General features: G+C 38.5%; 1 protein-coding gene across 20 annotated transcripts in view; it reads right to left on the bottom strand.

The window, feature by feature from the left end:
- The window catches only part of BBX (BBX high mobility group box domain containing), a 255,771-nt gene that overhangs the window by 80,828 nt on the left and 154,344 nt on the right, over positions 1–20,599 (bottom strand). For 19 of the 20 annotated variants that reach the window (XM_053663008.1, XM_053663007.1, XM_037148879.2 and 16 more), the window contains one exon: positions 6,706–6,876. In XM_053663008.1, the coding sequence (XP_053518983.1) occupies positions 6,706–6,876 (171 nt within the window). Of the gene's footprint in view, positions 1–6,705; positions 6,877–13,705; positions 13,725–20,599 lie in introns of those variants that run through there. The other variant, XM_053663019.1, reaches the window with a different exon arrangement.

Raw genomic sequence — 20,599 nt, 5'->3', positions numbered from 1 at the left:
AAAGGGAGGAAAATATCAGCGTGAAAGAGAAACATCAATTGGTTGCTTTCTTTTTTAAAGTATATTTTATTGATTATGCTATTACAGTTTTCCCAATTTTCCCCCTTTATCCCCCCTCCACCCTGTACCCTCCAACCCTCCAGCATTACCTGCCCTTAGTTCATATCCATGGGTTGTATATATAAGTTCTTTGACTTCTCTGTTTCCTATACTATTCTTAACCTCTCCCCATCTATTTTATGCCTACCAATTATGCTTATTCCCTGTACCTTCCCCCCATATTCTTTCCCTCCCCTTCCCCAATGAAACCCCTTCATGTGATGTCCATTTCTCTGATTCTGTTCCTGTTCTAGTTTTTTGCTTAGCTTTTGTCTTTGGTTTGGTTCTTTTAAGGTTCCATTGTTAATAGTTATATGAGTTTGTTGTCATAGTTTTGATCTTCTTTTTCTTAGATAAGTCCCTTTAACATTTCATGTAATAAAGGCTTGGTGGTGATGAACTCCTGTAACTTGACCTTATCTGAGAAGCACTTGATCTGCCCTTCCATTCTAAATAATAGCTTTGCTGGATAGAGTAATCTTGGATGTAGGTCCTTGCCTTTCATGACTTCAAATACTTCTTTCTAGCCCCTTCGTGCCTGCCAAGTTTCTTTTGAGAAATCAGCTGCTAGCCTTATTGGAAATCCTTTGTAGGCCTCCTTTCCTCTTGCTGCTTTTAAGATAATGTAATGATGATGTGCCTTGGTGTGTGCTTCCTTGGGACCGACTTCTTTGAGCTCCTGGCCTTCCTGGAAGTCTATTTCCTTTTCCAGATTGGGGAAGTTCTCCTTCATTATGTTTTCAAGTAAGTTTTCAATTTCTTGCTCTTCCTCTTCTTCTGGCACCCCTGTGATTCGGATGTTGGAACATTTAAAGTTGCCCTGGAGGTTTCTAAGCCTCTCAGTTTTTGAATTCTTGTTTCTTCATTCTGTTCTGGTTGAATGTTTATTTTTTCCTTCTGCTCCAAACCATTGATGTGAGTCCTGGTTCCCTTCTCTTCACTCTTGGTTCCTGTATATTTTCCTTTCTTTCATTTTTCGTAGCCTTCACTTTTTCCTCTATTTTGCGACCATATTCAACTATTTCTGTGAGCATCCTGATCACCAGTGTTTGGAACTGTGCATCTAATAGGTTGGCTATCTCTTCATTACTTAGTTGTATTTTTTTTTGGAGCTTTGATCTATTCTTTCATTTTGGCCATATTTTTTTTGGTCTCAGTGCACCTATTATGTTGTGGGGAGGAGCAGGGCCTTAGGAATTCACCTGGTGAGGCAACCCTTTTTGCTGCCTCCTGGCACTGTTTGTGGGGGAGGGATCAGAGAGGGAACAATGTAGCTACTTTCTTGGCTCTAGCTCTACTTTCTAGTGAACTCTCATGTGAGACTGGGAGTTTCTCCCAAGGTAGCAACCCCTGCCATAGTTTACCACTAGTTTTGAGTCTTAGTTTACTGTTCAGCCAGCCCTGCCCATATAGTCCATACCACCTTGCTACAGGTCCTCTCTGCCTGCTTGGCTACCTGTCTCCATCCCTCTATTGGTCTGGGTGAATGTTTCTTTAATTCCTTGGTTGTCGGAGTTCCATGAAGTTTGATTTTCTGGCACTTCTGGCTGTTAATTGTTTTTAGATTGGTTGTGTAAGGAAGTGAAGGGTTTATACTCACACCTCCATCTTGGCCAGAACTTCCAACTGGTTGCCTGCTGCATGTGCACACCAACTGGGGAGATCAAGGACTGAACCTGTAACCCAGGCATGTACCCTGACCAGTAATCCAACCAGAGACACTTTGCTTTGTGGGATGATGCCCAACTGAGACACACCAGCCACAGCTAAAATTGTGTTTTTTCCTTAGCTCCATTTAAACAATTTAAAATTGAGAAAAAAATTATTAAAAAAAATTATCAACCACTGTTAGGGGTTGGTAAACAACTTATGGTGTATTATTCTTCTTAGTTTTTATAGCAACCTATGCATATATGATATTACAGTATATTACATTGTTATAATTGCTTATATTTTTTCTTATACATATACCTAGGTTAATGTCTGATGGAGCATTAGTATTTAACTGTTGAATGAATGAATAAACCCATTGTAGTATATAGGTTTGAAGATTATTAACAATATTCACACAGAGTACACAAATATTGACAGCTGTCTTTCTCTTCTTTGTGAAGTGCTTTTTATAGCTAATAACATGAAAATGTTTCACATGGAGATAGATAATAAAAATCTAACACCATGCAATGTTTTTGTGTACATCATAAGTAGATAGCCTTCTACTCTAACAATCAAAATAGAAATTTAACATTACTTGAAGGATGAACTACACTGTAAATTTTCAAGCTTGTAAGTATGAAACTCTCCTGTCTAGTGAAATGCTACAGTGAAAAAAATAAACTCCATCCAGGCCCAAACCCTCAAAATCAGTTCTGAATCCTCTCTCTTTCTAAGCATTTCGTTCAACTCAAGGTCTTCAAGGACCGGACAGTGCCCCCTGATCCTGCCCATTCCACCTGATAACCCTCAGTGCGGCTGTTCCAGTGCCACTCTCGCCGATGGCCTAGTCTTCCTGCTTCTGATCTCTTACAAATGCTTCCTGCACATGGCTAAAGATTAAATTTCTTAAAGTACATCTTTGATTACAGAAACTTGGAATATATTGAGATTATGAAATATCTTCTAATGCTAAAGTATGATTTTACTCTCCTTTGTCCAAAACAATGCAACTGTGAACAGAAGTCCGGAATGCTTACTAAAAGCATTTCTTTAATTTCTTGTTTCATAGTTAGAATCAGGAAGGACTGAGGTTGTTGTGAGTCTGCGTTCCATAGCAGGTCAGCAGTTCTCAAACCTGGGTGGGCACTGAAATCCCTAAAGGCCTTGTTAAAACAGATCGTTGGCCTATTCCCAGAGTTTCGGATTCTGGAGAGCTGGGGCTGGGCTTAAGAATTGGTATTTCTAACATGTTCCCAGCAGATGCTGGTGCTGCTGGTATAAAAAAATCATACTTTGAGAACCATTATTATAAAGGCAACCATGTTCTTTTATATTATGTTTATTGGGCAACTGTTATAGATATGATACTCTAGGGCAAATCACTAGCTTAATCTAATTTGGTATTTTTTTAAAAAGCCTTCAAATTTAAATTAAGTATTGCAAATGTATTTAATTAACCATCAATTATCTTCAAACACCAATAATACAGAACAAACCTGTAATCATAGCTATTTGATTTGGAAATACTTTAGGGATTATTAATGGGTTAAAGGCTATAGGTTTATTTTTCTTATTATGTATACAACCATTAACAATAATTTGTATTTTCAAGGAATATTTATTTAGCATTCTCCAAGTGACAAGAAGCTAAAGAAAAAATAAGCATACAAAAATGTGTGATGTAGGCTGAGGAAGCAAATACATTTCCCTTCACAACAGACTCATTTCTGATGCAGTTGCTAAATTATAAAACTCAAGCCGGAGAGAGATAAATAACATAAAATCCTGACCCGAGGAGCTCGCTATTTTGAGAGGAGAGAAAGGCATACAATACAAATAAATTAAAAAGCAGTATGCTGACTGCAACAAGGAACCAGTGAAATAACGAAGCTCTACTAGATGGGTAGAAGCACACAGAAGATTCCCTAGGAAAGTTGCTGTCTGAGCTAAATTCTGAAAGATGAATTGGAATGCCAGGTAGTCAATGGGGAGACGTGGGGGAACTAACAGGGATTAAGGCTGGATGGTTTATTCAAACATCAATATGCAGTTCGGTAGCAATCATGTATAAAGATTAGAACGGGGACACGAGAATGTAGAAGGGAAAAGCCACTTCATGAAGAGTGTGTTCTGTCACCTCAAAAAAACAAACCCAAAACATGCTTTTAATCATGTAAACAAGTTTGCCAACTACTTGTTTGAAAGATAGTTTCAGATTTTATGGACCAATAAAAAACTCTGGGAGTCCAACGCAGATGGCCAACTTTTTATTTTGTGAAGTACAGGTCAGCAAAAAAAATGTTTTTAACTACTATCTAGTAATATGAACTAACCAAAAAAAAAAAAGAATAAGCAAATAAATATGTGACTAAATAAATAAAATTAAATAAAAATGAAAAACTCTCTGAATTTATTTTTCTTTCATCAGGGGCTCAGTACTGTAATACTTTGTAACAAATCAACATTAGTACTGCACTGGGATATGGAAAGCCTGCTTAAAACCACAGGTGAGACACTGCTAGATTTGTATCTGAAGACAAACCTTCCCAGCTGTGTAAAGCATAAATTATAACAGCAAAACTAGAAGTAACCAAAACTAGAGAGAGCAGATAAAAGTTTATTCCAGCTGTCCAGACCAAAAAGGGAACGGCACTGAGTCAAGGGAGCAACTATGAGAATGGATAATGTGAACAAAGACAATATTTATTTATAAGGTGAAAGCAAGAGGTATCTAAATTGGATGTAAAGTTTGAAAAAGGAAGACCGTTTCTTGTTTCAGTGGCAAGACTCCTTCATACAAAACAAATAATACCTTTTCTCAAATGAAAGCAATCAGATCTGGAGCAGAGCAGAAAGATCAGTATTGACAGGCTGAATTTGAAGTCGCTCTCATCAGAGACCAGGCACTGTTGTAGGTGATGCACATAGAGCGGTGAGCATACAAATTCCCTGCCCTCCTGGGGCACAAGAGCAGTGCAACCAGCCTTCCATTCTGAAAGGATGCTTCTGGCTGCTTTGTTGAAAACACATTGTAAAAGGGCAAGAGCAGAGGCAGAGAGAGGCGGAGAATAATATGCACCAGAAATGGTCAGTAGTGCTAGGAAATGGTCAAACTGAGGACATATTTTGAAAGCATAGCTGATAATTTGCTGATGGATAAATGAATATGAGATTTATGCAAAAGAAAACAGACAAGGTTTCCAGGGGAACCAACTCGAAAATGGGAGTTGCCACTTACTGAGAAAGGGAAGATGCAGGAGAACAGGGTTTGGAGGAGAGAGAAAAAGGTTTCATTCTGAACGCATTCAAACTGAGATTCTTTTTTTGTTTTGTTTTGCTTTAAAATACATTTAATAAAAATAACTCAGTTCTACATATTTTACATGTGTAGAATATTTACAAATTCCTTCTACAGCATTTATTTAATGGTTTACTATTTTTTCATTATTTGCCTTTTTGACTATTTTCTTCAGTAGTAAATTACTAGCCAGTGTTGTTTGTAACTAAAATCAAACTGAGATTCTTATGTAATATCTAAGTGGATATGTCAAGTAAATATTCAGAAATTTAAGTGCAGAAATTAAAATAACAGACCCAGAAGAAATCAACACTGGAGGGCAGAGTAATGGAGGAGCATCAACTGAAAGAAACCAGGCAAATTCATTTGGGAAGAAATACAAATGAGCGATGTCATACACACAGACACAGTTTCAAGAGGCCAGTGATCAATAGGTGCAAATGTGTCACAAAGATCAAAGTAAGTATAAAGTTTGCAGTGTCCTCAAAAAGAAGGAGAAACACCTTCTCTGAACAAGAAATGGAGGAAAAGATGAGTAAGGAGAAAAGTGTGCAGGTGAGTAAGGAGAGGAAACTGAAGAAGTCATTTTTAACTTTTCTATAAAAGAGGAAAAAAGGGCAAGAGTGAGAGAAACCATAAAATGTATCTAGAGAATGTATCTGAGAAAACAGGAAAAATGTTTACAATACCAGCTGAGACAGTGAAAAGGGAGCTGACACAAGCCAAGAGCAAGAGTCGAGGGATGTCAAAGGCCTGAAGAATGTTAAAAATGAGTTTATAAAATTTATAATAACAAAATATGTAGTCATTTATTCTTCCACTGAGCATATACCCATTCAATACTTACTATGTGTCAGGCACCATTCTAAGTTCTAAGGAAGGAGAGGAGCACAAAGAAGGGCAAAGACCCCTGCTCTTACTGAGCTTATATTCCAGTTGAGAAAAACAGACATAAACAAGGACACTGTTAAACACAGGCAAATAGTAAGTACTATGAAGGAAATCCTCTGACCTGGAATGAGTTGGGTGGGAGGAACACCTGAAATGAGGAGTCCCATCTGGTGGGGACATAGTCCTTAATGATGAGCAGTCATGCCAAGACCTGGAGGAATATGTGGCTTTCTAAAGTCACCTGCATGGTTGTGTGACTTTCCAAACAAAAGCTGGCTGCTCACATGTGAGTCCAGAGAAGGGGACCTGGCGGACTGATTGCATCAGAGGCTTGATGGGGTGAGAGCAGCCAGGTGCCACAGAGATGAGGACCCCAACAGCTGTGGGATTGCCTACGGTGGCTGGGCTAGGCTAGAAGCAAAGAAAGAGGCCAGAGGAGCAATGGGTTGGCTGCCAGGTGAGCACATCAAATTTTATGGAACCCCGATCTCCACTGCATCTCAATATTACCATCAGATCATTAGTTAATTGATGGAAATACTATTTAAGAAAGCTCTGTTTCAGTCTAAACTATTAGGAAGTACAGACACTTTAAGAATCATCAACATTTGGAATAAAAATGTAGATTAAGTAGTTAAATAGGATTCAAATTACAGATTTTAGAAGCACATCTTTTGCACTAAAGGTGTTCACTGAAATTTCTAGAATGAATGCTCAAAAAAAAAAACCCTTAAAACTTTTATAACAAATGGAAGAATTACCTTATCAATATCCTCCTCTTCCTCTTCCTCTTCCTCCTCTCCTGGAAAGTCAGCGAGATTTTTTGCGAGCAATGGATGCCACTGAAGACACTTTCTTTTGGGTCGTTTTCCAGCCCCTTCTCCTTCTGTTGAATGACCTTTATTTTTATTACTGCCTTTCATTACTGTGACCTGTGAAAAGGAAAAAGGGAGAAAAATAGAGAAATCAAAGTAAGTTTGATTACTATTAGTTTATTTAGTTTCCTTAGCTTTAATTGGATTAAAATTTTAATGACTAAGGTGTCTACCAGCTCAGGAGTTTACTGAATTCAGTAAGAATTCTGACTACTGTATTTTGCGCTATATAATATGCACCCACATTTTGGGCCCAAGCTTTCAGGAAAAAAGCTTTCATTTTAATTTTTTAATTTAATTTTATTTATTTATATTTAGATACTTGTTTTTATAAGCAATTTTAGCATTTATTTTTTAACATATTATGTGTGAGAAATTTTCTGTAACAATTACAAAACATAAGAATAGATACAAGTTACTTCATATACTACCCATATATAATGTGCATCCTTATCTCCCCCTAACAAATCTGGGAAAAAAAATGTGCATTATACATGGCAAAATACAGTATATAATCAAACACTCATTTTAGTGGGCCAAAATGAGCTAGTGACATTTGTCTTTTATGAAATCTACTTCCTTCCACTCTGTAACTTCAGAAGTCAGAACCCAAATAAAGTGTTAGAATGATTCTGAACCCCTGCCACTTACTCATATTTATCTAGGGCAGGGTTTCTCAAAGTTTCCCACCAGGGAAATGTGGAAGATGCCGCCTGGGCAGCACAGGAGCTCACAGAGGGGGCCCTCCACACCTTCTCTGATGGCGATTACAGTACTTTACATAAATTTTGCATTCTACACTATGACACATCTGAAATTGAAAGTATTACTAAATAAAACGAATACTTTGTAAGAATCAAATGTTTTGGATTTAACATAAAACTTTCCTAAAGTGACACATATTTTTCAAAAACTAGTTATGTGCAGCTTCTTCCAAGGAGGCAATGAACACACACTTAAGTTCCCTTCATGGGATGAGAATCCCCAGTGCCCGTGTGTGACACACAAATCACAAATGCATTTGTGTCTCTCCATTACATATGTACTGCAATCCAGTGACAGTTTTACTCCCTTGTTTTTTCTTCCCCGACGGGTAACTCACTGAAACAGTGAGGCAATAACCAGGCTATGTTATGTGGTGTAATCTTTCAGAAACCCAAAATTCTAAATTTCTTTTCAATGACTAAAAAAAGAAAATGAAGTTCTTCTCTCAAAGCAATCTATAGATTCAATACACCTCCTACTGGATTCCAATAATGTATTTCATAGAACTGGAACAAATATTTCAAAAGTTTATATGGAACCACAAAGGGCCCCCCACATAGCAACAGCGATCCTGAGAAAGAAGAACAAAGTTGGAGGAATTGCACTACCTAGTATCAAAGCAATTCCTACCCAGATTCCAATGACGTACTTCACAGAACTAGAATTTTTCAAATACGTATATGGAACTATAAAAGGCCCGCATAGCAACAGCAATCCTGAGAAACCAGAACAAAGTTGCAGGAATCACACTACCTAATATCAAAGCAATTCCTATCCAGATTCCAATGACGTACTTCAGAGAACTAGAATATTTCAAATATGTATATGGAACCATAAAAGGCCCACATAGTAACAGCAATCCTGAGAAACCAGAAAAAGTTAGAGGAATCACACTACCTAATGTCAAAGCAATTCCTATCCAGATTCCAATGATGTTATTTCACAGAACTAGGATATTTCAAAAATTTATGTGAAACCATAAAAGGCCCACATAGGAACAGCAATCCTGAGAAACCAGAAAAAGTTGGAGGAATCACACTACCTAATGTCAAAGCAATTCCTATCCAGATTCCAATGATGTTATTTCACAGAACTAGGATATTTCAAAAATTTATATGAAACCATAAAAGGCCCTGCATAGCAACAGCGATCTTGAGAAAAAAGAGCAAAGTTGGAGGAATCACACTACCTAATATCAAAGTATACTATAAGGCCACAGTAATCAAAACAGCATGGTATTGGCATAAAAATAGACACATAGATCAATGGAACAGAACAGAGAGCCCAGAAATAAAACCACACCTTCACAGTTATATAATATTTGACTGAGGAAGCAAGCAATACAATGGGCTAAAGATAAGTTCATTTAACAAATGGTTTTGGGAAAATTGGACAGATATGTGCAGAAAAAGGAAACTAGACGACCTTCTTATGCCACAAAGAAGAACAAATTCAAAATGGATCAAAGACTTAAATGGTAGATTCCAATCCAAAAAAGAAATCCTAGAAAAAAAACATATGTAGCAAAATCTTGGACACTGCTCATAGCAATTTTTTATTAGATATATCTCACCAAGCCAAAAAAAAAAAAAGAAAAAATAAAGAACTGGGAGTTTATTAAATTAAAAAGTTTTTGCACAGCAAAGGAAACCAACAAAATAAAAAGACAACCCACTGAATGGAAGAACATATTTGCTGATACATCTGATAAGAGGTTAATGTCCAAAATTTATAAAGAATTAATAAAATTTAACAGCAAAAACCAAACGATCCAACTGGAAAAAAATGGGCAGAGGATCTGAACAGACATTTTTCCAAAGACAACATACAGATGGCCAGACATATGAAAAGATGCTCAATATCACTAATCATCAGAGAAATGCAAATTAAAATCACAATGAGCTATCATCTCACACCTGTCAGAATGGCTATCAACAATAAATCAATAAACAGCAAGTGCTGGTGAGGATGTGGAGAAAGGGGAACCCTTCTGTACTGTTGACAGGAATGCAGATTGGTGCAGCCACTGTGGAAAGCAGTATGGAGATACCTCATTAAATTAAAAATGGATCTGCCTTTTGACCCAGCAGTCCCACTTCTGGGAATATATCCAAAGGAACCCAAAACACTAATTTGAAAGAACATAAGCACCCCTATGTTCACTGCAGTGTTATTTACAATTACCAAGATATGGAAGCAGCCCAAGTGTCCATCAATAAGGAGTGGCAAAAACTATGGGACATTCACACAATAGAATACTACCCAACCATGAAAAAGAAGAAAAGCTCACCCTATGCTACAGCATGGATGGACCTGGAGAACATTATGCTAAGTGAAATAAGCAAGTCAGAGAAAGACAAATCCTGTATGATTTCACTTATATGTGGAACCTAATGAACAAACTAAATTAACAAGGAAAATAGGGAAAGACTCCTAGACGGAGAGCAGCATGACAGCTGGAGGGTGGAGGGAGGTGAGGGGGTGGAGGGATTGAGTAAAAAGGAAAAAGGACTCACGGACAACAGTGTGGTGACTACTGAGGAGAGCAGGGTGTAAGGGGACTAAATGATAATGGGAAAAAATACAAAATAAAAAAAGAAAGTTTTTCTAAATAAAAACAACACATTCATATTATAAAGGTAAAAAAGCATAAAATGAGGTTGACTTACATCATCATGTCCTAGCCCTGTAGTCCAGAGGTAAACTATACCTGTCCAGTTTCTTACATACTTTATCACCACCTGTCTGATTTGTTATATTTCATTCATTCACTTAAGGTAACAATATAAAAATTATGGTTTAAACATATACATGCAAACATTCAATAATAAATTAAATGCCATTTATTTAAATGTTTCATGATGACAATTACAAACACAAATGCTATTGTTAAAAACAGAGGTCATGGCCTTTTTGGTCAGCATAATTCTGTCTTAGTCCAAATGCTTGAAAAGTGGTATCAATAAACTTTTAATGTCATGTTGCTGAAAATGGGGCCCACACATACTTTCAAGATTTACCCAGTTCTTAAGCTTTCAAAACAATATGGCACAGGCAGATGAATCCTTCCTTAATTATTTCTGGGTTTGGGGTCATACTTAGGTCTTCCTCACTTCAAATTAAAGAACAAATCAGTAATGTTTCCGTCTAGAACTTTCATGACTTCATTATGTTAAAAGTTTTAAATATTTGATCTGCAAGTCATTCTAATAAAAGGAGTAAGGAAGGAGAATACCTTTCTTTTTCTAAATATCTAGTCAGATAACTGTTTCAACACCATTTATTAAATAATCCGGGTTTCCCTCATTCCTCTGAAATTCCACTTTTATTCTATCCCAAATTAGCACATGTATGAGCCTGTTTCTGAATTCTCTTCTTTATTATAAACATCCCACTTTTACCAGTCTTTCCTACTCTATCCAACTTTATATCTTTAAGAATTATCACTTTGTACATTTTTTTTACACACAAATATAACAAGTAAGCATAGCCATTAATATTTTTAAATTGCCCATATCATGCTCTCTAAGCCAGTATAGTATACCTTGATCATTCTCATTTGGTATTAACTATGTAACATTCCAAAATAAGAATATATCTCAATTTATCCAATTTTTCCACTATTGATGAACATTCAAATTATTTTTTGCACTACGATATAAAAATCCTCATTTATTATAAAATATTTTTCAAGTAGTCATTTTCATAAAAATCCTCATTAATTTATTAAAAGCCATGTCTAGCAAAAAAAAAATAAAAACGGAAAGAGAACAGAAAACCAGGTTCCTGTGGTTTTCTCAGTAAGGAACTTCCACTGAGTATCTGAAGCAATTATATGATTTGTGCGGCTGCCTCAAGAGTACAAGAAGTTACTGAAAACTCTAAATGGAATTAGTTATCTGGTTTGCTCTTTATAAAGGAACAAAGATTTCTTGTGAACTGATGATAGACCATTTAACAATTCCCATTCTATCTACAAATAAAACTTGGCACAGGCAACCCAATTTCCAAAAATACCAATGCTATATGGAGAGAAGAGGAAATGGTTATTTTTGTGGCTTATTAATCACTTCAGGATGAGCTGCTTGAGTGGTAATTAAACCCATACTGGAGACCCAATATTTCACGGTAACACATTTTTTAAAGAGTAACAGAAGTCAATGAGAAACTGTAAGTTGTTATCAACAAGAAAGGTTAAAGTGGTTGCCAATGCCCAGAGAAAAATGTATCATTTAGCCTTGAGGATTTTCATTATGCTATTTCACTTATGTGTGCAATGTATTTAAGTATATGCACCTTTGTGTATATATATGTAATTTCAATATTCAACCAGAAAATTGAATATCAAGAGTCACATTTGTGGATCTTATATGTGGCCTTTGGGTTCAAAATGACCACATTAGCCCCCTTCCCCAACTATTCTAATTCTTATCTTGTAGCTGACTTGCCACCACAGGTACTACGTATCTCTTCTGATACTCCCCGTATTAATCTCTTCTTCCCCAGAAATACATTAGAAAGATTTTGTATTACCAATGACACTTAACTACATTTTCCCTTAAATAATAATTATTTGGATACATCGTACCTCCACCACTAGGCCTTTTTCTTGTTGATTCGAAACTTTATTTTATTTTTATGTGTTCAAAAGCATCCTAGCTCACCAGAACATCAAGGTCAGGTCATTGGGAGGGTTGTCATAAGCAACTATATGGACTTCCATGATGAACCTTTGCAATAATGCACCATTTATATACACTATGGGGGTTTCGAAATTAACCCGCAATCTCTCTCATTCTTCTGAATTCAGTTATTATTCCCTAAGTGGGGAAGTGAGAGGCGAGGAGCTGAAAACTGTGTGTAACTAATATGCAGGCCAAGGTGACATGTGGTGTGTGAGGACCACCTGGACTGAAATAAGGTCACAACCCTCAGCACAGTGCCTGGAACACAACAGGCGTGGACTACATTTTTAGTCTGAGAGATGAAGAGATGAGTGAGTCACTGAGAGGATGTACCATGAAGCAAGCGGTTAGGCTTCTTCATTCAAAAGGGGTCATCCTTCCATTCTGTATTGCAATTCCAGAATAACTGAAATCAGGTTATTTAACTATGAAAGATTCAGTATCAAATTATGCTGCTGAAATTGTCAAATGATGGAGGCTGAAGGTATCTATCCACAATACTGAATATTCATTTATCTTGTAAAAACCAACCAACCCACGTGTGCCCCTTTCTATGCCAGGATGAGCAATTAGATACTCCTTGCACTGAATTAAATATAAATCAACTTGGTGATAAATTAGGAAAAACTCCATTTAACTGCATTTTTCAAATGCAGCAAGCCCATTCATGAAGACCTTCACTGAACTCAATCTTCACGAGAAATTTAAAGAAGACATATCATAGAATAAACAGTACAAAGCAAAAACCTCATTTAAAAAAAGAAAAAAAAATGGACACGAGAGCCTGAGAGGCCTCGTTTAGAACCCTGCCTCTGCCACTATCTACTTGCTGTGAAGTTAATAATTTGCTGATCCTTCCTCACATGTTCAAACTGAATAGCAGCTCTCCTGTGAGAATACTTTTTATTAATACCCAGTACAGAGCCTGGCACATAGAAGGTTCTGACTCAGTATCAGCAAATCCTCTCTACCCGTGAGCTTTGTACAGGGAGAATCGGTTTAACTGGCAGCATCTTATTGCTAAAACTCAGCCTAAGAAGCTTTCAGGGGGGTACAGATGAAGCCAATTTAAAAATGGTCCCCATGTGGCCCAGGTGATATAACCTCTAGCCTCGGAAACTTAAAAATGAAGATGAAAACTTCCTTTACGTTGTCTGAGAGATATTCAGTCAGAAACAGCACTTTGGCATAGTCACATGTTTTGTGAAGAAGAGCCTCTAAGTCTTTCTATCGTGTTGTCTTACAACTTAAGTCATCAGTACATGGTTTTTAAAACATTGTGTGAATTTAACTGTGTCACTGGGGTATTTTAGAGTTTTAAACTGTTTCCTAAATGGCCAATAAAATTCTATTCAAATCATATTAATGGCGATTCAGAGGCAGTAAGACAGGGCAGGGAAGGCAGATCCATGAAATCTCACTGTTAGAATACCCACACATTCTGACTGCCGGTAAGGCCCCTTCTGGGTCACACTGAAACTGCAGAGCTTCACAGCTTTCTTGGGACTGTAGAGAAGAGAAAAAAAAATAGCCCAAAGAAATGGTGACAAAGTGGTAGCTCTAGAGCTTCCACATCAATTAGAGAGACCTACTTACAATCTTCCAAAAGAGTCCTGCTGCTTTTAAGACACTCTCTGCTGTCAATCTTTCAGGGTGTCCTGCTGACAGGGAAGCTGGCCAACACCCCAACTCTGAAGGCTTGCTCACCCTAAAATTCTCCTGTTTTCTGTCAAAGTTCTTGTCATGCTCCAAGGCACCAGTCCCACATCCCTTCCTCTCTAAAGGCTTCTGAGAAAACCTTACGTCAAAATCTCTCGAACTTTGGTTTTACTTGACCAGGTTAGGTCGAGCACTCGTCACAGTGCTTTGTCTCCCCCGCCCCACAACAGACTGGCACTTCTAGGGGGGAGGCACCACGGCTCCTTCCTTTTCTGTCCCAGTGCTTAGCACTAAGTCAGATGCACAGCAGTCCCTGCAAAAGGTATTTACTGGCTTACAATGCCCTCACCTAACACTTTATCACACACACCAACTTTCCTGAATGACACGTTCCTAGTAGTAATTTTAAAACACTACTAATAAACAGCATTTATCATGAGTTATTTGCTATATACTTAATATTCATTATCTCAGTTATTCTCACAAGAACACTCTGAGGGAGGTACTACTATGAATTCCAGACGAAGAAGCTGAGGGCAACTTGTCTAGGGTCACACAACAGCACAGTGGAAGTTGGCACTAGAACCAGGACTCGAGAGCCCAAAGGCCTACCTAGGACAAGGAGCCCCGACAGAGAGCCTTCCATCTCTTGACTCTCCGAGCATTTCCCACAAAAGACAGAGCTTACGGGCCATGGACATACCTACAGAGAGCACTGGGGGGCTGGGAAGCGAACGTTTTCAGGGTTCACGGGAGAAAAGCAAGCGAGTATCTCTGGGGACTTCAGGCAACAATGAAATTAGATTAAGTCTAAAACTCTGAAGATAAAATCCCTACAAGTGATGATCATTGTTTATTGTAATTCTAATGACAATTCTAAATTGTAGACAGATTAAATGAAAAATATCTCATTCAATAAAGTAATACTCTTGTTTCAGAAGCAATTCAGTAACTCTATTCATGCACAGTGTCTTTAAATGCACTCCTTATTGAAAAGCAATGGCACTTCAAACTGAAACTTTAACTCCGTCAAGATGTTATCTATATGCTCTTCATGAATACTAATAAGGCACCCACTATTCAAAGAAGGGTTTAGCTGTTTTACTGGCAGTTCTGGTCCCTGTGCCCTTACCTCATGAAAAAAGTCGTATTTTATGATCTCTACACTCCCTGACCTTTAGTCTGGGAGAGCTTAACCTGGTCCTCAAAACTGCATGCTGCCTTAGACTACAGATGGAAACAACAGCTACCTTGAAAGAGATAAGGCACCAAAAGTAGTGGCTAAGGGGGAGGAAACGCTGTTTACACAGGGAACTTAGTAATAGAGTAATAGGTTAGGACAGGTTTGCCACCAGACCACTCTGTTGCCCCTACCCTCAGAGTCCTGCAAAAGGCCATCTTTCTGTTTTCCTACAATTTTATGGGTTTACATTCTTAATCCAAAAAGTCGCTGTATTCCCATTCTTCAACAAGCCTAACGTTACATATTTTGCCTCTTCTCGTTTTTTTCTAAATTAACAAAAGGTTTTTTTTAGGCACTTGTTACATGGTTAGGATATCATTATCACAATGGCAAGAATCTGAAGCACAAGAATACAAGCTCGTGGGAGTCTCTTCCTCATTTATTCTCAATGCCGTGGAACACACACTTACTAATTTACCTGGCAAGCTACGCACTGTGTGTGGGTGAGTGTCCAGCCTTTCCTCCCACTCAGCTCACCACCCGCCGCTCTCCTGCCAGGCCCGGTTCTGTCCTGTCGGCCGTGCCTGCCTCTCAGACCCCTACACTGTAACCCCAAACCCGCACTCGTTTTTCTCAGCAAGCCTCTCTGAACTCCCATGTTTAAACAGTTGTCTTGATTTGCTTCAGCTCATGCCATCTTTCCTTCCTAAGCACCTTTTTTGACCACCCACATTTAATAGCTGTGCCATATTTTTTGACATTTGATTGCATAATGATTATCATTTTTATGAACGACATATGCATAATAATCTCATGTGAATTCCTCTCAGAGACCCTTGAAGGTACTGAACATGCCAGATGCTTTTTTCTGCATCAGTCAGAGCAAACATTACTGTGCAAGGTGATCAAAGAATACGGGAGGAAGTGAATATAGAAACAATGCTTCTTTGCTTTACTCTACGTTTCTTTATGTTATTTTGCTGGAAGGCAGACACAATATAAGGCCTGAAAAGAAAATATGCAGAGAGAAAAAATAAGAACCTAGGAAGGGCTGTTGAGGAGGGGAGGGGAGAGAAACCAGAACAGGCAAAAAGGCAGTGTGATAAATAAAATGAAATCTAAGTCACCTCCACACAGCAGCTGCCAGTACTAGTCTGAAAACATGTTTCAGTAGCTTTATAATCTTCTCTGCTATTTGTCAATGACTCTCATTCTTCTCTCGACACAGGATATCAGCTCCCTGGCTCCTTTCCACTCATATCTGGTCTGCTAACAAACCCAAACTCTGAACTCTCCCCACCATTTTTCTTCTCTAGGTTATCCCCCCAGCTTGCTGGCTGCTCCCGTGGTCCAACACCACTACAAAAAGTTTCCAGTCTCAGGCTGGCCTTCAGTGCTGGTTGGAAGTCTTTATTCATCTAATTTGATCTCACCCAGTCCCACAGTGCCCATTATAAATTATCCTTTACCTTACTGATGATGAGTGAAGATAATAACAAATTTTATTAAAATACATACTTACATGTAAGTAATTTTATTTTATTTTTTTTAAAGATTTTATTTATTTATCTTTAGAGGGGAAAGGAAGGAGAGAGGGGGGGGGGGGGCGCATGTAAGTAATTTTATATAAATTTTAGATTTATATAAAATGCTTCTATATATAATACAGATAAACACATATAGCATATATATTGCTTCCTATGTGCCAGAAGCTAAGGGTTTTATGTTTATTAATTCTCTCAACTCACAAGTCTAAAATGTAGGTGCTATTTTTTATTTTTACAAATGAGAAAACTGAGGCAGAGATAACATACAGTTTGCCTCTCTCACTTTGTAAATTAACAAAAGTTTTTATTATATGCATTTGTGACATGGGTAGGACATAATGATCTCACTGGAAATAAATAATTCAAAGCACAAGAAGGAAGACAGTCTCTTCATCTACTGTCAATGCAGTTGAATACGTATTTATCGATCACCCGATGACTATGTGTTGTGTTTGTCAATTGTATAATGCTCAAAGTCACACTGCTAGCACCTAACTGGTAGATTCCAAATTTGAACCCAGGAGGTATGACTTCAGAGTCTGCTTCTTGACCATTATAAAATACTGCCTGCCAATAATAAGCTTTATGGAAAGTCTGCTACATGCTAAATACTTTACATGAATTAATATCTTTAATTCTTGATATAACTCTTGAAGAAAGGTACTATCGTGGTTACATTTAAAAATGATGCAACTGAGAATGACAAAGCTTGAAAAACATGCCCAAGGCCACTCTGACAACACGCACAAGAGCCAGGATTCAAACCTAGGACTTCTGTTCCCAGAACTTGAGCTTCCCATTATTTCTGCATACTGTCCTTCCCACCGCCATCCTAGTTATTCTAAGAAAGTGCCTCTGCCTCCTGACTAATAGGAAGGTCTTCATACATGGACTCTCCCAATACCCCACCTTGCCTACCAATTTCAAAACTTGTGTTTTCTTCCATCTTCTCTCAAAGGCAGATTCAAGGTCAACTCCTCTCACTCCCAATCTGTACTTTTAATCTCCTTTCCTGCTGCTACTCTAAGCTATTAGTCCTTCAGCTGTTTTCTTTGATAACTTGATAAACCATCAACAGTTCCTTCTAGTTAATACCTTCTCCTTCAATCTGAACAGGATCTCAGATCTAAAGCCCTCTCTGAATCCCTTCTCTCCTTTAGGTAATGCTCTATTTTTTTCTGGGGTGGGGGAGGTACAAACTGGCCCAGCCCTTAAGCCAGGAGACTGCCTAACTCTAAGCCTCACACATAACAACCAAGAAAGAGGTGGCCTGCCTAGTGCTAACATGGTTCATAGGCTCCACTTTGCACCTCATTTACGCACTTGGTTCCTAATCTTCTTGGTTCTAAACCCCAGGATTAATTTACTAGAAAGCACCCACAACTCATTCCAACCAGGCCACAGGCCCTGGCTTTTCTCTTCCCTATGATTCATGCATATATCTTTGATTCCTAGCTTCTCAGGGAAAATACCTTGCCTGGGCTTGGCTACTGCCTCCACCATATTCCTGGGAAGCAGGCCAGGAAATGGATATTCCTTCCTGGAACAGAGAGAAATGCTTAGCCTCTCAGTCTTGTTCAAGCCTGCTTTGTTCCCATGGCCTTCAGGCTAATAGCCTCTGTCTAGTCTTGCATAGAGACACGTCAATCATTAAAGGAATTCTGTTTGCCTACTGAGTGTTTCCCACAAAGTACCTATCCTGAGGAGATAAGGGAAGTATGCATTGTTTATCAAAGATTTGCAGAAATCTTGTGACAGGATTCAACCAGCAAAATCTTCCTGGGAGCCAGGCTGGCTCCCAGATGTCTGTGGCTGTCAATTACTTCCTGCCCCTTCCATTTTCCCCTTTTCTAGACACATAAGAAGTCTCAACTCTACTTTCTTTAGATGAAATGGAGGACTAGGCCTCCCATCCACTTGGTTAGCACCTTCTCTATCAATAAACCTTTTTTTACCCTACGCTTTGACATTTCAAAGTATTGGGCACATGGACTTTGAACTGGTTAATATTCCATTCACATAAACATCTGGAAAACACACATCTCTACTTTCTCACTATAAATTCAAATCATTGCAACTGGCTTCTTGCCCTGGTAGCTACTCTCTCACGAAGTTCTGCCCCTTGTCCCTTTTACTTCTTACATACGGTTCACTCCTTTGCATCCCCACCATACTGGTTCAGCTGCCTGGTCTTCTTCCTTACAGTTGTGGCATCTTCAGCTCTCCACGCTATACGTACCTGCTCATGCCCTTCTCCTGCATGACTCTCTTAACAGTCCTGCAATGTATTCCAGAAAAAGTCCCAACTTCTTCCTTAATATAACACAAAGACTCGCTTTTTCTGACCTGGCCCCTGTTTACTTTTACAGTCCTTGTTTCTTTGCTCCATTCTCACACTTGAAGCTCTATGCACACTGAGCAACATGTCATCTCCTGGAACTTGCCATGAACTCTGACCTCACAGCATCTGCACTACCAGCTCCTCACCGTGGAATTCTCGAGCCTCTGTGGGCCCTTTCTAGTCTGAGAGAGGTGCGCCCTCCATGTCCCCACTGTACCCTGTACTCAACAGCCCACAACGCAAATGGCCTGTTTCCCCCTTTCTACCCCACTTGATTGGAAACGGAGAACAAAGGCTGTGGAACGTTCACCATGGTGTCTCCAGGACCTGACACAAAACCAGTCATGCTGTAAGCAAACACTTGTTCGATGAATAAGCTCCAGGTCTGTTCCCTGAAGTCTTTTCCTACCACCTTTATTCCTTCACCTCATTTGCTACTGCTTCTTTTCTATTCCATCCCCACCGTGCCCTGCTCTTCCTTCCTCCCTGCTCTATATCCATCCATCTCAGAAATGCCTAGTATCCACTCAAATAACTAACTCAAATGACCAAACCAGAACAGCTGGCAATTCTACTTATTTAGCAAAAGTTTCTATATAGCAGATGTAAACGTGATTCTTAACAAGTAATTGTGACTAAACAAGAAAAATAAGTATCCACCCCTATAAAACAACCATGGCACATTTGTACAATAGAATACTACTCAGCCATAAAAAAGAAGAAAATTTTGTCCTGTGCTACAGCATGAATGGACCTAGGAAACATGCTAAGTGAAATAAGCAATCAGAGAAAGACAGATACCATATGATTTCACTGATATGTAGACTCTAATGAACAAACTGAACTAACAAGGAAACTGGGGACAGACTCATAGATGGAGAACAAGATGACAGACAGTGGAAGGGGTAGGTTAGGTTCTAAACACTAATCTCAAAACATGATACATTCTCCCCTGTAACTATTACTGACTTAAGTTTTTAATCAATACACTTATTTTATAAGGGAAAGTAATCTCATTTTACCATTTTAGCATTTAATTTGTATTTCAGCATTTACTTTAGCCAGAGGATTTCCAAATTTCCACTCCTATTTCAAAATAGTCTGTCCTATGGATTTAGCCACACTAAATATGTTGGAGGAGGCAGGGAATCAGGGAATAAGAACACAAATGTATCTGTGACTCAGTGTACCTTTCTTCACTTTGCACTTTGTAAATGTTGATTCTGCAGCTCCTAAAGTGCTCTCAGAAGTTCTCGTGACTGACAATCAATGAGTGCTGTCTTTCAAAACAAATATGCGTTATTTATGGAGAGGATATGCATCACTACTGCCTGAGAGGCGCTGAACTCAACAGGCAGGTTACAATTGAACAGACATGAAAGGCTGTAATGGTTATTGTTGTTACTGTTTTTTTTCTTTTACTAAATTATAAACATGAGATTACTTTGAAGTTATATTACTACGAAGACAAATGGGTCCCTTAGTGGTGTGGCTCAGTGGGTTGGGCACTGTCCCACAAAGGGAAGGGTCACCAGTTTGATTCCCACCAGGGCACATGCCTGAGCTGCAGGTTCAGTCCCTGGGTGAGGCATGGGAGAGA

The sequence above is a fragment of the Artibeus jamaicensis genome, unplaced genomic scaffold (assembly GCF_021234435.1).
Source record: "Artibeus jamaicensis isolate MK-2021 breed Jamaican fruit bat unplaced genomic scaffold, CSHL_Jam_final contig_3126, whole genome shotgun sequence".
NCBI classification, from domain to species: domain Eukaryota; kingdom Metazoa; phylum Chordata; class Mammalia; order Chiroptera; family Phyllostomidae; genus Artibeus; species Artibeus jamaicensis.
This window is presented reverse-complemented; position numbering and strand designations above follow the sequence as displayed.